The following is a 16,900-nucleotide window of genomic DNA, read 5'->3' as shown; positions in this document are numbered from 1 at the left end:
GCTGGTTTTCCTTTCGTTGCTGATTCTGTATTCCTTTCATTTGTATTCTCTCCTCCTTTTTCTTTTAATTTCGCTTTTTTTCTCCTTTATACAGTACTTTTTTTTCCTTCTTCGTATGAGGTTCCGGTGGAGTCAGTAGAGGGGGTCAACCCCTCGGCCTCTCGAACTCCTATCACCTCCTGTGCATTTTTCTTTTAAGTTCATCTATGTTTATTTGTTCGTTTGTGGCCTTGATGTACATACATTATGCAGTATTCATTCAATAATTTCCTTGTACACAATGTTCTTTATTGCATTTTCATTTTTTTTCTGTTGAATTTTTATACCTTTCTTGGACGTGCATCGTGACAATGCAACGTAGAGTTCACCATATCCAAAGATTGGTCGATCAATAAATAGTCCCACGTAGTCAAAACTTTGTCCTTGTGATTTATTTATAGTTATTGCCAATACCAACCTGACTGGAAACTGTCGCCTATGGAGGATAAATGGCATATCTGTGTCTCCCCGCATATCTAATTTAATTCTTGGTATTTCTACTATTTGCCCTTTTCGCTCTCCGGTTAGAAGTTCACCAATCTAAAATATAGAGTGAATTTCTCTTACAAATAACCGTGTTCCATTGCATAAACCATCTGTTATTGATAAATTTCGCAATGACATCACAATTCCTCCGACTTTCAGCTGTAGATTGTGTGGTGGTAAACTTGATGGCGTTAATCCATTTACATACTCTATCGGTTATCGCAGAGTAGCTTCTTCGTCAAGTGCTGCATCCGCAGTATCAATTCCTTGTAATGTTGCGTAATCTATGCGTCTTGATTCGAATATATTGCCATCCATTCTGCGTAGTATCTCTGTATTTAACTGATTTTCGACATCCAATGGAGCTAAGATGGCTCTGTTTGTTAATTCATCAAGTGGCAGATTTCTTGGATATAAATCGTCTATTAAATTGTTGCTTTGTATTTCTTTCTCTGGTACAAACAACTCCACTTCTCCATTACCTATACAATTAAGTAACCACTCAAGAAACTGCGGCATCCTCCTTTGCTCGCATATTTTTTTTCAAGCTTAATTTTTCGAATATACTCCAAAGTGTAGAGTATTTAATTGTTTCCTCTATTATTTGTTGTTTATCTCCTCGTCTCACAATTGGTAAAACTTGTCTGAAGTCTCCACCTAGTATTATAGTCTTCCCACCAAACGGTGATGCGTCTTCCATTATATCTTTTAACGTTCTGTCGATCAATTCTAAAGCATTTTTCGGTATCATCGAACATTCATCCCATAAAACTACATCTATACTTTGTATTTTTTTTTTTCATCGTTGCATTTGTGAAAATCGTTCCTTCCTTTTGCAGTGTCAATGGTAATCCAAATGTTTTGTGTGCGGTTGTTCCATACGGGAGTAAGATGGCTGCTATACCTGTCCAAGCAATACATGCAACATTTTTTTTTTCAGATTTCAACATGTACACTGTAAAAAATTTTGAGGGTAAATTTACCCGTGTGGGTGGTGCAACGCCTTGTTACCTAGTCTGGGTAGAGAAATATGCCTACCCATGGGTATGTAGTTTTATTTTTTTTTTGGGTCGATAAATTTACGTAGTATGTGGGGACATAAATCAAGATTATCCTCGTTGAAGGGTAAAAATAACTCCGAGGTGAACAGAGTGGATTTTACAACCCGTGTAGGTAAATTCAATCTGCGTGATAGGTGATTTGAACTACCCGCATCAACAAATTTATGGCATTAGTAATGAATTATAAATTTATACTACATATTATTATTTGTCTCTATCACTTCTTAGTTCATTTGAATCTACAATATAAATTATGGAGAAAATCATGTTGAAAAAAAAAACAAGTAATTATTTGAAGAGATTAGTCCAGTTCTGATCTGAAGGTTATAAGATAATCGCAGTAATTTAATAAATCAATTGATGGGTTGGGTGAAATTATATACTGAAAAGTGACAACGAACAAGCGTAAAAGTTGATAAATATATTTACAAAAAAATGGCAACAAAACAATTTGACAATCAATAACAAAACACAGTCATCAATCAATGAGTAAATATTATACTTGATAGCTGTAACTTGGAAACAATACTCTGATCAGTATAAAAGAAAAAAAATTTGAAAAAAGAGAAGAACTCGACGATCAGGCTGAAGCAAGTACCTTCGAACCTAACCTTAAAAAGTTAGTTTGAGAACTACATACGTGAAATAGAAGCAAACTCCACCATCTACACCAAAACATGCGTTGCTACTCGTACCCCAAACCCCAAACGCAATGTCAATTGATATCACATACCTTTATTCTCTGATGAAAAATGCAAAAAATTCCACTTGATCCACTCCACCTACTTAACCGCACACACAACGCGGAAGCGTGTCTAAACGCTTCTTGCGTATCTCCCGTCTGCGATGGAAGCGCCATCTCAGACTACGCAAAACTCAGCATAACTTGGGTGGTCACAGAAAATTTTTCACATTCTCACTTGAAACTAAACTTGAATCTGAATTATTATGTTGCCAGAATACAACTGCTGTAAATTTCGTAACGAAAATCACATCCATTTAATTTATCTACCGAAAAGATCGTTCGCGAACGCCTAAGTTTTGCCGAATTTCAGTCGGTATGCGCGTCGCACACATTATTTTATCGGTGATGCAGATAGATAATTTTACCACTTTGGGTACGTTTAGCCAAAACGCATACCCAAATGCTGAATTTACAGTTCGGCACCAAAATTTATCTGTCTGTATGCGAAAATTACGTATAACTTGGGTAGTAAAAAATGTCTGTATGGGTAGACGATCGATTGTAAAAGACCAGTGGGGAGGTAAAACTGATTTACAGTTGAATGATGAAAAATTACCTACCCATGTGACGGTTAAATTAACCCTTATTTTTTACAGTGTAGTATAACGTGTTGTATAACGTGTTGTATAACGTGTTGTATAAAAATGTTTTTCCTGTTCCTCCTGATCCATCGATGTAAAAGCATTTTTCTTGTTTTCTACCGGTACTTTTGTCATACATAATTTTATCAAAAATTTGTGTATAAATTATTTTCTGATCGTTGTTTAATTGTTCCACCAGTTCACTGCCTTTCTTTGCAAAGGTTTCCATATTTTCCACTGTTATTTCTTCTGCTTCATTTTCGAAAATTATCTCCGGTATTGGCTAGTGAAAATCTGCACATGATCTTGGTTCAGCATCTGAGAAGATGCTCAATTGCACATAGTGCTCTATTTTCATGCTGATCCACGAAGTCTTCAGATAGTGCTTTCTTCCAAGTATCCCATAAATCTATCGCGTTCGATGGCATTTCACCGATTCAATACCACAGAAAAAAATGACGCAACCGTTTCGGCATAAGTATTGAAACAGCTTCGTCGAATATCTTGAAAGCTTCGTCATTTGTCGCAGTTACACCCATATCCACTGCAGCATCTCTAAATGTGTTCCATTCTTTCTGTTCTGTTTGAATCACAACTCGTCCAACTTTCCTTGTTATTGCCATTGCATCTTGGTACTGCCGTTGCATATGTCGCATGCTGCCAGAAAATGTTGATGGTAAAATCATTTGGTTCTCAAGTCTTGTTCGATCCGACGTATTCGCTTCACTATCTGAGTAGATAGGATATGACAGTTCTAAATCAAAACAAACATTATGTAACCAGGTGACGTAACCAGGTGACGTAACCAGGTGACGTAACCGGTTGACGTGAACACGGCGGCCATTTTGAAAATGGGGGCCATTTTGATTTTTTGACGGCGGTCATTTTTTATTTTTTGATGGCGGCCATTTTGATTTTTTATCGTCGGACAGTTTGATAATGTGATTTTCGCTATGACGTCACCAGTATAATCGACCGATTTTACCGTCTGACGGCGGGCATTTTGATTTTTGCTTAGTCGGATGGGCAGCCATTTTGATTTTTATCGTCAGCCAGTTTGATAATGTGATTTATTTCTCGGTCGGATGAATAATATTTTCCACGTACTTCGAATACATTCTTTTGCGTTAATCGACCGGATGGTGACATCGCAATTAGATAGGCTGGGGATGTTGTTGACGATCACTAAACTTTCACGCTAACAGTTTGCCCCCAGGGCGAAAATAATATTTTCGATATACCATTTTGATTTTTCACCGTTACCCGTAAACTTCCACGCTAACAGTTTACCCCCTTGATTTTTCTCCGTTACCCGTAAACTTTCGCGCTAATAGTTTGCCCCGGGCGAAAAATAATATTTTCCACGTACTTCGAATACATTCTTGTGTGTTAATCGACCGGTTGGCGACATCGCAATTAGATAGGCCGGGAATGTTCACCACAATTAGATAGGTCAGGGAATGTTGATGACAATCCGTAAACTGTCACTCACGCTAATGGTTTGCTTTCACTATCACTCTCCCAAATTCTTACCTTACCCAAGTGCAACACGATCGTCACATGCGCGCAAAGAATTGCTCCATTTGCGAAAAGCCGTTTACCCCTGAGGAGAAAAAGTGCCACGACCACTGTCACTTCACGGGTAAATATCGTGGTCCTGCTCATAATCGGTGTAATTTGAATTTCAGAGAGACGCGCACAATTCCAATAGTTTTCCACAATTTGTCCGGTTACGATTCTCACTTTTTAATAAAATCCCTCGCGTCAACTTTTCCCGGTGAAATTACCCTGCTACCCATAAATAAGGAAAAATATATATCCTTCACGAAACGCGTTGATGGGACGATGATGCACTTGAGATTCATCGATTCGTTTCGATTTATGACTAGCAGCATCGATAAACTTTCCAAATATTTGAATGATGCAGACAAGCCCATAACACGTAAATTTTATAATAATCCGACTCAGTTCAGTTTGATGACCCGCAAAGGCGTTTTTCCCTATGGATACGTCGATTGTTGGGGGAAACTCGATGAACCGCGATTACCTGCAAAGAAACATTTCTACTCGCACCTCTGCGATGCAAATATAAACTAAAAATCTCACTTTGGGAAACACTTCTGACGGTATAAACTACTTTTCAACCATGGTTTCATAAAAGAAAAGAACGATAAATTTTCTGCTAATTTGAAAGAGTCCAATGAGTGTAATATAGTATAACGATAATTACCGAGGGTGGTGTAGACGGACAACCCCGAGTCGGGTGGATAAGGAAACTGTGGTGGCAACGAGGGTGATCTCGATGCCGAGAGGTACGACGGTGTCGTGCCGCCAAGGTATCCTCGAGGTGGTCCGCCGCCTCCTCCACCCCCACCACCCCCTGGACTCGCACCCTCACCGTCCATACCCATGTTGACGACTGTTCCGTAGCTGTCGTTGCTCAAATCTGTCGAAAAAATTGAGAAGGAAAAGTGTAAGCATCGATTTACAGTGGAATACATTCATCTACTAATTATCCAACAGTTGTGAGCGTTTTGTTTCAAGGAACTACGAACCTCGAAAACACGAAGAGAAGAATGTAAAAAAAAAAAAACTATAGCCAACTAAATCGAATTTTTGTCCGAAAACCACGGTTACCTGCAGATAAAATCGTTTAATAGGTATTTCTGATTTTGATAAAAGTATAACGAGTATAATTACATCTGCAATATTACACATCGATGAGCCGTGCTTGAGGTCTATGTGCTTGATTATAAGTTTATTTATATACCATCTGTAAACGCGTGTTCCGCATTATGTGAATATAGAAAGTGTTCTTCCTCTTCGAGACACAAATTTGTAAGAATGTCTGTAAGTGTTTACATTTTGGAATCTTACGCTTCTTGGTGCGAAGCTCGTAAGACGGTCAATGACCGTCTAATATTGAAATGCGGATATGCATCATCAATATTAATATTAATCACGAGGCAATTTTCATTTTGTGAAACGTATATAATTTTTGAACTACTGGTAAATTCGAAAAATTAACGACGGAGCCAGGAGTCGAACAGAGGAAGAACACTTTCTATATTCACACATACTATTTATTACAGCACAAGAAAACAAATTTGAACTTACTGGTGATGAGAGGAATTAACGACATCAGAGTCAGGGCGGCTAGGTGGTCTAGTGGAGTAAGGCTCCGGTAAAGCATCGCTAGATACCAGGTTCGATTCCTGGCTCCGTCGTTAATTTTTCGAATTTACCAGTAGTTCAAAAATTATATACGTTTCACAAAATGAAAATTGCCTCGTGATTAATATTAATATTGATGATGCATATCCGCATTTCAATATTAGACGGTCATTGACCGTCTTACGAGCTTCGCACCAAGAAGCGTAAGATTCCAAAATGTAAACACTTACAGACATTCTTACAAATTTGTGTCTCGAAGAGGAAGAACACTTTCTATATTCACACATACTATTACAGCACAAGAAAACAAATTTGAACTTACTGGTGATGAGAGGAATTAACGACATCAGAGTCAGGGCGGCTAGGTGGTCTAGTGGAGTAAGGCTCCGGTAAAGCATCGCTAGATACCAGGTTGGATTCCTGGCTCCGTCGTTAATTTTTCGAATTTACCAGTAGTTCGAAAATTATATACGTTTCACAAAATGAAAATTGCCTCGTGATTAATATTAATATTGATGATGCATATCCGCATTTCAATATTAGACGGTCATTGACCGTCTTACGAGCTTCGCACCAAGAAGCGTAAGATTCCAAAATGTAAACACTTACAGACATTCTTACAAATTTGTGTCTCGAAGAGGAAGAACACTTTCTATATTCACACTGTGACGGATTTTGAGTCCGCACGAATAATATGGGTGGGGAAGACAATTAGAGACGGGGCGGATATGATCGGTAAAACTTAGTGTGTGTATTTTTTGTTTTCTTTTGCCCCAGGGCTCGACTTAAATTAAGATTTACAAAAGGGTTGTAGACGTAAGCGGTGGCTGATCACGCCTCAGCCCTTAGCGTTGCTTAATACTAACTTACAGATACGCGCGCAGAGGGGGGGGGGGGAAGGAGTGTGGGAGGTGACGGGGAATGTGGGGTCGGAAGGGTTGATATGGCGAGGGGAGGGTGGTGTAGAGTGACGGGGAGTGTGTGGTAGACAGGGTTGGTATTGCGAGGGGAGGAGCAGATCGGCGATAGAAGGCAGGCTAACCTGGTTACGTCGACGTGTGTGTGTGGAGGTCTTGAGGTGCGGTGGAGGGTAGCTGGGTGTTCGGTGTGTGTGTGTGTGTCGGTGACTCTCTCTCTTTCTTTCTCTCTCTCTCTCTCTCGCTTTCGCTCTTGGGTTTCGTCTACGCCGGTGTGGCTGCTGCTACGGCCGTGCTCGTACTGAATCTCGCGCTCGGCTCTGCCGAGCGTCGGGGGGCTTCGATGATGTTCGGGTCTTTTCCGACGGGACAGGGCTCACCCGTTCGGCTCTTCCCCGCGGGTTTGGGGTTTGTTGTGACTTGCACTCTAGGTGCAACGTCACAACACATACTATTACAGCACAAGAAAACAAATTTGAACTTACTGGTGATGAGAGGAATTAACGACATCAGAGTCAGGGCGGCTAGGTGGTCTAGTGGAGTAAGGCTCCGGTAAAGCATCGCTAGATACCAGGTTCGATTCCTGGCTCCGTCGTTAATTTTTCGAATTTACCAGTAGTTCAAAAATTATATATGTTCCGCATTATGTCGGTCGACATGCTCAGGCGGGAGCCTGTAATAATTCATAATTAATCATCTGTTTTTTCTACGGTTTTTTTTCCATACTTTTATTTCCAGCCCTACCCCCCATAGATGTACCTGTTATAGGCATATGGGGGTAGTCGCCACACGTTACGCTGCAGATATAAAATACGAGTTAGCTCACGTCACAATCATCTGCCCCGATCGTGGGGTAGATATACTGACTGTACCGACTCCGATCGAGGGTAGATCGAAGCCCCGAGCCTCCCCGAATAATTACCATTTAGTCCACATCGCATCTCCGACCCTCGCTTTCACTATCTATCTGTCTTTTGATCTTATCAGTCAAGTTTTCTAATACGCTGGAACGCTTCAGAGTTTTGGTAAAAAATAGTTGAAAAAGACGCAATCATCGAAATATTCTATGTCGAACTAAAATGCGATGTTGAAGAACACGCTTAATTTCAGGCAAAAAAAATTAGTAATCGAACAACCGATCCGATATTCACAATATACTGTACTTGTCACTTTTTACGTGAAAAATAAAACATTTTCGAGTATATTCCGTAATTTTCCGAGTGCCATTATGAAAATAAGATTATAATTAAATCGCTACTGATATTCCAGGGGTATAACACATACATGGAAAATTCGAGATCCAAGGAAATTTTTCACACGGTAAACCAAAAACCATTAATTGAAAATATACAAGACTGAAAAAGTCGAAAATGTTGATTTTCACAGTTTCTTAACATCAGCTTCAAAATGAATTTCACATTCGGAAAGATCAGTCTTTTTTTTTAAATAAAAGACATGGTACGTCATATTTTTTCTGACAAAAGGAAGTGAGAAGACAAATGTTCAATTTGAAAACATGATGAAATCGATCAATGCGTTTGTCGAAAACGGTGAGACCAAAAGACCTAAAAATGTGAAAATTTTATGTCGCAATGTATTCTATATCGTGACCAGATTTTAGTCAGATCAAAGTTGCGACCGTGAAAAACTGGCCGAAAATTAGTTTTTTTTTTTTTTTTTTTTCACAAGGGGCGTGACAGCGATACGTTGACGCCCTTTGTAACAGCTCGTTATCGATCATCATCGCGTGCGTAAAATTTTTCACGAGGATGAATAGTCAGCGTAGGCTTGTGCGGCAGGGTTTTAGGCGGAAAAAGGTCTATGAACAAGTGCAGTTATAGGCACAGTTATTAGCTATAAGAAAAAATACGAGATAACACAGAATCGTACATTACTGCTTGTCAGTAGTAATAAATAACACAGTTTTCGTGTAACGCTTGGCACGTATAACAGGACAGGAGACTCCAACCCCCTGCCGATAATGACCTGGATCACCTCTTCGTCCGGTTATGCTATATAATGCCCTCCATATGTCGAGAGGAGTCACACTAGAACGACTTTGCACGCCGACCCGCAACGTGCTTCTATCTTGATGGCAGGGTGACGATGACAGGGGGAAAAACTTGTGGCGATATAAATAGATCACGAACAAAAGTTCGTAAAAAAATTAAACTCCAAGTATTATCAAATCGTTTTGTTCAGACAGCTTATTATGAACTTGAATTATAATAATTCTTACTATTAATAACTAATTGTGAGATAAAAATTTTATAACAGCTTTCTGTGGGGAAATATTTTTTGTGCTCGTTTTTCTTTCGAAAATTCATTCGGAACGAAATGCGCTGGTATATTTAGTTAAACCGAACGAACGGATGAACTTTTTGCACTATTCAAGTTGGCGGTTTTCAGTTAGATTTTTTCAACATTTTTTTCTATTCTGCGATTTGAAATTCTTATTTAGTTTCTTTTTCTTCGGTGACGCTTAATTTTTGTCAAAATTCTACGCAGGCTTATCTAATTATGCTTATTTCTAATACATGTATATTACTCGACTCTAGAAAAAGCTTGACATTGTTGTTCACGAGACAAGATTTTTCACTCGTTTCGAAAAGCCGTGTTACTAAAAATCAGATTCTTATTTTGCGCTGAAATATTTCACCGAATAACAAAACCAAGTATGCCTATTTTTATAACCGTGACACATAATCTCACATTTTCATAACTACTTGACCATTTAAAGTGAAAAAAAAGTTGGCAAAATATAGCACAAAATTCTGAAAATATCTCAATCAATTCACATGGATTATAGTCTGCTTCGAGAATTCTCTTACACTGAGAAAAATTTCAGTAAACAATTCAGTAAAACAGGTATCGTTAAAAAAACTGTTTGAATGTAGTTGGGATTATATTATAGACAGTTACAAGAAAATAGAGAAACAGCGATGATAATGAGAAAGAATAGTAATAACGGATACTAGACTTTCCGGTAACAGCTAGAAAACTAATTTTCATTTTGTACCTTCAACTATATTTTTCGATTGTGGTAAAAAATGGAAATAGTTAAGTACTGAGCTGTAACCGAAACTAAAAATTTCTCTCAGTGTAGGATGTTGATATCAGATGGAATCCCGAACCAGCGCGGCGGCGAGTGCAAAAATAATCCGGGAATAATTAATAGGGAAGAATACGGCACGTGCTGCGAAATGGCACTTCCGCCCGGCGTAACGGCGCAGGTAAAATATCAGCAGAATCGCGTGTTACCTAATCTCCGGCCTGAAATCAGGGGCTCACATTGCCGGCAGTTAGCGGTAGTCGTTTCTTAAATATTTTATCAGCTTGTGTATCCGCGAAAGATATCAGCTGCTGTGCAGGCGTTGGTTCCTTAATTCCGTGACGTGTGACGAACTTCCCGATTTTTACAGCTAATGCCCTTGAACTTTGAAACCTGTCCATTCTTCACCCTTGCCATTATTCTTCTCATTAACTGAAACGGACATGCGCAACTCACCGTGGTGACTTAAACTCGAGTCCAGATCCACTTTCAGCTCGTCTTTGTCCAAGAGCTTTTCGTGCCGAGGCGAGTGTTCGCCTCCGCTGCCGCCCTTCATGCCCCGGAAATACTGCGACCATCGAGTCCTTCCCGCGTCCTTTTTTAATCTCTTCTCCTTCGCTCTTCTGCGACAGCGGAAAGAAAATTTCAGTTTAGATTTTGAGGAAATGTAAACATTTTTTAACGCGCATATTCATTACGATCTTTGAGATGCAGACAAGTTATGCAGATAAGTTGGATAACCTGACAAATTCAGGCACTGGAACTTTGGATGGAAATTTTACATGGAATGTCAAATTATTGTTGATATTCACGTAAACAAATAACTTCTGCGACGTGGAGCAACAAAGAAGAATATCTCAAGTTTCATTTTGAAATTTTCGTGAAAGCGCCAAAATTTTTTTTCTTACATTCAATACTGTACCGTAGGTAATATAATATTGCTTTCGATCGTTTGATATCTGAGAAATCTACATTTTTTTCAGCATCTGACTTTAAAATTCCAAGAAATTACAGTAATCGGTAATATCGCACAATTTAAAAATAACGTCGTGTTGAACAGATTTTCAAATCAACCATTTCAACTAACTAAATAAAAAAAAATTTTCTAAAATTTGGGATATCGATTCAAAGTTTACTCTAAAATTTGCTTCCTAATTCTTCAGAAAGTTCGATGAATTCGGAGTTCCTTGAGTTATTATCGCAAGAAAAAATTAGGAAGTCCCAGAATAGTGAAATAGAATATCAATAAATATTGATACGATAGTAAAAAAAAAAAAAAATGATGTTTTTCGAGGGAAATTGTAAATGGTGATGCAGGCATAAAAGACACTATGTGTTGAGCATTTTAAAAATGTTCTCCGATCGTAAATATTCTTAGAACCTCTGCAAACTTGGATAATTCAGAATTTTCAGTCAAATTGTCGAAGAAAAATTTCGTCCGAGGTTCAATGCCCGAAAAAGCTTCGAGAAACTCCAATGTCTAAACAAAATCGCACGTACTGAGGTGTGGCCACATTTTGCGAGTTTTAAAGCCGCTTCAGACCTGAAATCTGGCTTATGATTACTCGGGGTATAAATTGCGGTGAAAATAGATTTTGATCGTTCATCTGTGGCACGTCGGTGCCTGGAGCTGGAGTATCTGGACCCTCATCCAAGCCGCGGGGCTTCGGAAGCCTTTGGCAGTTGGTGGTGAACCCCTTTGGACCGACCGAATACCATCAAGTTCAGAAGCGATATTAACGAGTGAGGCTACGAGTCCAAAGCACTATTTACACAGCGAAAATTTTCACCCGTGTCGATTAAAGTGGTCTATCAATTCATGGCTGAATGATATTTAAAATGGTTTTGTTTTAATTACGTATTTAAAACACAAAATTGAATCCAAAGGCATTTTATGACGTTTTGAAATTTTAGATCCGACTTCCCGGGACTTTACTTCATTTTCAGCTTAAAGAGGGTAATTATTTAGCAATGGATCAATTCTAGCATCTTCGGATGAAGCGGTGACTTGATATTCATATTGACTCAATTGTGCGTAAAGACTGTAAGAATTTTCTTTCGAAGCGTTCCAAGGAAGACTGGATATTCAAAACTCCAATTTATGGCTATTGAAAAACTGTTCTTAGAACACGACACTTGTTTCCATGTAGACATTTTTTAAGGTATTTCCCATTTCACTGTGACGGGTTTTGAGTCCGCACTAATAATGTGGAAGGGGGGGAACAATTAGAGACGGGGCGAGAAAGTCGGGGCCGATAGAATAGGCAAAACTTGGTGTGTATATTTGTGAGGGGGGGGGGGGGGGTACATGTGTTGCGATCAGGGCGGGGGGTGAGTTGACTTAAACTACGAAAGGTACAAAAGGGTTGTAGACATCAACGGGGGCTGATCACGCCTCAGCCCTTAGCGTCACTTAATCCTAACTTACAGATACGCGCGCGGAGGGGGGGGGAGTGTGTAGGGCGACGGGGAGTGTGAGGTAGGAAGGGTCGGTATTGCGGGGGGGCCCGGGTGGTGTAGTGTGACGGGGAGTGTGAGGTAGAAAGGGTTGGTATTGCGAGGGGAGGAGCAGATCGGCTGTAGAATGCAGGCTGACCTGGTGTCGTCGGCGTGTGTGGGTAACGGTGTGTGTGGGTAACGGTGTGTGTGCCGGTATCTCTCTCGTTTTCTCTCTCTCTCTCTCTCTCTCTCTCTCTCTCTCTCTCTCTCGCTCGTCCTCTTCGCTTCTCGTGGGTTTCTCTCCTTTAGACTAGTTACTGCCTCGCAGGCCGTGGTCGTACCGCTCGCTGGCGCTCGGCTCCGCCGAGCGTCGGTGGGCTTCGGTTACCTTCGGGTGTTTCCCGACGGGACGGAACTCACCCGTTCGGCTCTTCCCCGCGGGTTTGGGGTTTGTTGTGACTTGCACTCTAGGTGCAACGTCACATCACACATCAAATGCAATTTAAAGCAGTCTCTGAAACCAACCTGTTCTGGAACCAGACTTGAACGACGCGCATGTCCAGCCCTGTGTCTTGCAAAAGCTGTTCTCTCACGTGCCGCGCAGGTTTTGGACTGTTGTTGTACGCCAATTTCAGCGTTTCCAATTGCTTCGCTGTTATCGTCGTCCTTGGCCGCTTGTTTGGCTGATCGCCGTCTATGCTACTGCCGTCAGCCAACTCTGAAATTCCATTTCAGTTGATGTAAATTTCTGATGATGTGTATACTGCTACAGTAACATGTGACCTTAATATTAGATAAATGATTTCACTGGTTTTCATCTTCATGACGGTTTTTCATGATAAATTCCAGAAAAAATTCGCCATGATAAAGTTATACCGTGTTCATTTTTGCACTTTCGCAAAATCTTTACACGTTCCCCCTTTTTTTGCATAATTTTATTCAGAAAACTTTCACGTTATTTTAGTTTTTGTCTATAATTTCCTAAAATGTGTGAATATCACGAGTGGAAGATTTTAAAAATTACAGACTTTTGGAGAACTGCAGAAAAATCGTGAGGTTCTTCGGAAAATACAAAAATTGATTCTGAAACTCGAAATAATTGACAATATTATACTCATGCGACTTTTCTTTGCTAATTCGGCTTTATACGCAGATCTTCAATGTCTGTGTGAAATTTATACTGAAATTTTCAGTAAACCTTACATCAATATTCAACATTCAATGAGTACTTGAAATCAAATGATTGGAAATTTTTTTTTCAGCTTTGCATGCAAAATTCTTGCAGGTATCAAAGGTTCATTCTTGAAGGATAAAAGTTGGGTATTACTGACCTTTGGCCTTGGCCTGTTCGTAGTCGGGTTTGCAGACCAATTTCCTATCCTCCATGAGATAGAACTCGTCACCGGTGTCCAGTTGCCGCGAGCAAAGGGCGCATGAGAAGCAGGTGAGGTGGTACACAAGTTCTTGTGCTCTGCGTACAACCTGGGATGGTGCCAAGCCCTTCCCGCAGCCAGCACACTTCGTTCCGAAGCGCCTGCCACACCAACAACACACAACACCTTCACATTACATTCGTACATGTCATTTGCTTGGATCGGTATGACCGAATTTGTTAATTAATAAAATTTTCGGCATTTTCTCACCACTTTCAACAGCACATCGATATAACAAACCATCCGGACGATTCGCCGATCGGTTACTTTCTGAATCGGTTACATCCATTCTGTGGATGGGTTGTCTACACTGAACGACTTTTTGTTTACTCTGTTTTTCTTTTTTAAATCTGCAGGCTCAGAATTGTAGTATTGTTTATTAACGCATGTGAATGTTTTATGACATTCCCGGTGATAACCTCCATCTGTATATTCATCAGGTAAAATAATGTTCGCATATTTAAGGTTATGTTTTTTTCTAACTTTCAAAACAGTTTGACACTTCTTTAATGTCTCTTCAGAAAGCAAAATTAATTTTCCCTCACTTTTCTCACAAATGAAACAACTTAATTTGTTTTCATCCGTTTCTTCTGTTTCCATTATAACACTTTACCACAACTGGACCACTTATTCACGTATATGTATATTCATCGCGCGCACGCCTGGAGTAGACTTCAATGTGTCTGGGAAGATAGGGGAACCATCGAAAGTGACTGGGGATTGTGGAAACATTATTCGTATAATTTTCTGAATAACATATATAAAAGTCAGATTTTGTACTATGACGAAAGTGGATTTATAAATAATTAGACTGTGAGGGTGGCTGGAAAGGGGTTGTTACCGTCCTAAGTGTCCGCCAATAGACAAGGCGGTTTCTAATATGATGGTAAGTTAAAATATATGAAAACTAAGTTTTATACTATCACAAATTTGAAACACAATTTTACGCACCTTTACTACCTGTTACCTGCCAGAGCCACCGCGACCCAGGTTGTACAGGCTGGGTTTGCTTATACCTGTATAGGGGACATATATAGAAGAATTTCCAGCTTTTATAATATAACGAAGGTCTGGGCGTCGCAGGCTCTCACTCTATTACCGCGTGCACAATAAATCGGCGTCCGCGAGGTATCCTGGACCGAACACAATATCGGGAAATTTGTTGGGCGCCTGGCGTGATCAACACGCCTCGAAAGCGGTGATGCGATATACCGCGACCATATACTCGGCAGCTCAGTACCGCGAAGAGTAATTTTTGGGTAGAGAGAGATACGAAATACGTACGCCAACACGTTATTTTACAAAGCACTGATGAAATCGACAAATATATTTTCTTCGAATGATAATACTAACAAAAAATAATATACAAAAAAAAATAATTATTCAAACGTCGCTCACTGCGACTCAAAATACCACGAGAAGTTATAATTCGTAATTTGCTATTCGCGACTCATACTCCACTACGTAGATCTAACAAACAAAAGAAAAGAAAATAATATAACAGAAAAGAAGAAAGAAAATTAAATGACTAAATCGGGATGAACCCTCATTTCTACGGGCGCTAATCGCCACCTTACTGCCAAACATTAATTCAAAAGAAAAAAAAACAAAACAAGGGAGGTGACTCGACGCGCTAATCGCGACCAAATTAGTAATACTAGGAAGCTTTTCTTTTCGTGCTTGCTTATAGCGTATTATTACGCATCCGAGCTCCAGTCGTAGTTGCTACTTCAAAAAAAATTTGCAAACCGTCCCGCGAATCTGAGTGTCTACGCACGATGATACGCGACCTACACGAGAGGTGACACGTTTTATCTACGCAGACTCGACGAGACCCTGTGCAGCGGAATTTGGCTACATTCAATTTCGAACCGAAATTGGCTCCAAGCACAACCTTGACTTTACACGAGACCCTACAGGAACCGGATTGACTCCATGCGTTATCGCGAAACTCAGGCTACGGTCACCAACAAGGAGATCGGCAAACGAATTTCGAGTACTATTCTAACTCAACCAGGGCTTGGCCAACCGGGTGCCGGTGTGCCGATCCACTTACACTCGAAATGCATCCGCAAGGAATTAAAAACGCTTAGCGCTTCGTAGCCACACCAAGAACTCGCCTACGCCAGTCTCAGCCATCTCACTCACACAAAATTAAATTCTTTTTTTTTTTTTTGAAAGCTTGACCGTCGTGAAGCGTCGCCAGGACTCGAGTGTCGAGCTCCGCTAATCGGAGTCGCAATTCGAACATGCCTCGAACATAGGCGCTATTCGTCGTGAAGAACTCTCCTGCTCTCATTGGTGTTTTCTTTCCGAAATGCTTATGGCCTAACTTATCGCTATATTTGGCGCTCGCTGTGGCGGGGTGATGATTGGCTGTCCAGTCTCCGCTATCTCGTAGTTTGACAGTGGCGTGGTGACGACTTCGCGAGGTTGCCTGACGTCAGCGTGGTGAGGGGAGGCTACGGCTCGCCGGCCACCAACGGGAATCTCGTCCGCCTTGGGTTCCCTCCCGGCAGAGCTCTCCGTTGACGCTCTCTCCGTAGCCTCGTGTGGAGCCCTCCTTTCGTCGCGATCCGCCGCGACTGCCATCCGGTAACGTCGTTCGAATTCGCCGCCGATCCCCTGCATGATGCCGCATTTACTCGCAACAAAAAAAATAAACAAAAATCCTGAAAAGTCGTATTCGCTAGACCGACAATGGTCCCCTCTCAGAGTCTCGGATGCGTGACCGTTGTCCTGGCGCTCTTTTTCGAAATAAGTCGCGGTCTGATCCGCGGGTTCCCTAATTTCGTGACCCGTCCAGGGTTCGGGGAGCCGTTTGGAACGCGCATCGGAAATGCCACGTTACAAGGTAAATAATACTCAAGAGCATTAATACGCAACATACGACAAACCAAAGAGACCACGGACAACTAAAATCAGCGGTATTAGTGAAAATGAGTACATGAAAATAGAATAACAATAATGTAA

The 16,900-nt window shown here is 40.6% G+C and overlaps 1 protein-coding gene across 1 annotated transcript; it reads right to left on the bottom strand.

Moving 5' to 3' along the window:
* Positions 1-3,349: 3,349 nt before the first annotated feature.
* Positions 3,350-16,558, bottom strand: LOC124293420 (LIM/homeobox protein Lhx3-like). The gene is made up of 7 exons (XM_046734270.1): positions 16,261-16,558; positions 14,895-14,943; positions 13,826-14,028; positions 13,020-13,212; positions 10,512-10,678; positions 5,143-5,358; positions 3,350-3,642 (listed from the first exon to the last, which is right to left on the bottom strand). The coding sequence occupies exons 1-7, from the start codon at positions 16,556-16,558 to the stop codon at positions 3,350-3,352; spliced, it is 1,419 nt and encodes a 472-aa protein (XP_046590226.1).
* Between the last annotated feature and the right edge of the window lie 342 nt (positions 16,559-16,900).

Source organism: Neodiprion lecontei, chromosome 3 (genome assembly GCF_021901455.1).
Source record: "Neodiprion lecontei isolate iyNeoLeco1 chromosome 3, iyNeoLeco1.1, whole genome shotgun sequence".
In the NCBI taxonomy this organism is placed as follows: Eukaryota; Metazoa; Arthropoda; class Insecta; order Hymenoptera; family Diprionidae; genus Neodiprion; species Neodiprion lecontei.
The sequence above is the reverse complement of the archived record's forward strand: the minus strand, read 5'-3'. Positions and strand labels throughout refer to the sequence as shown.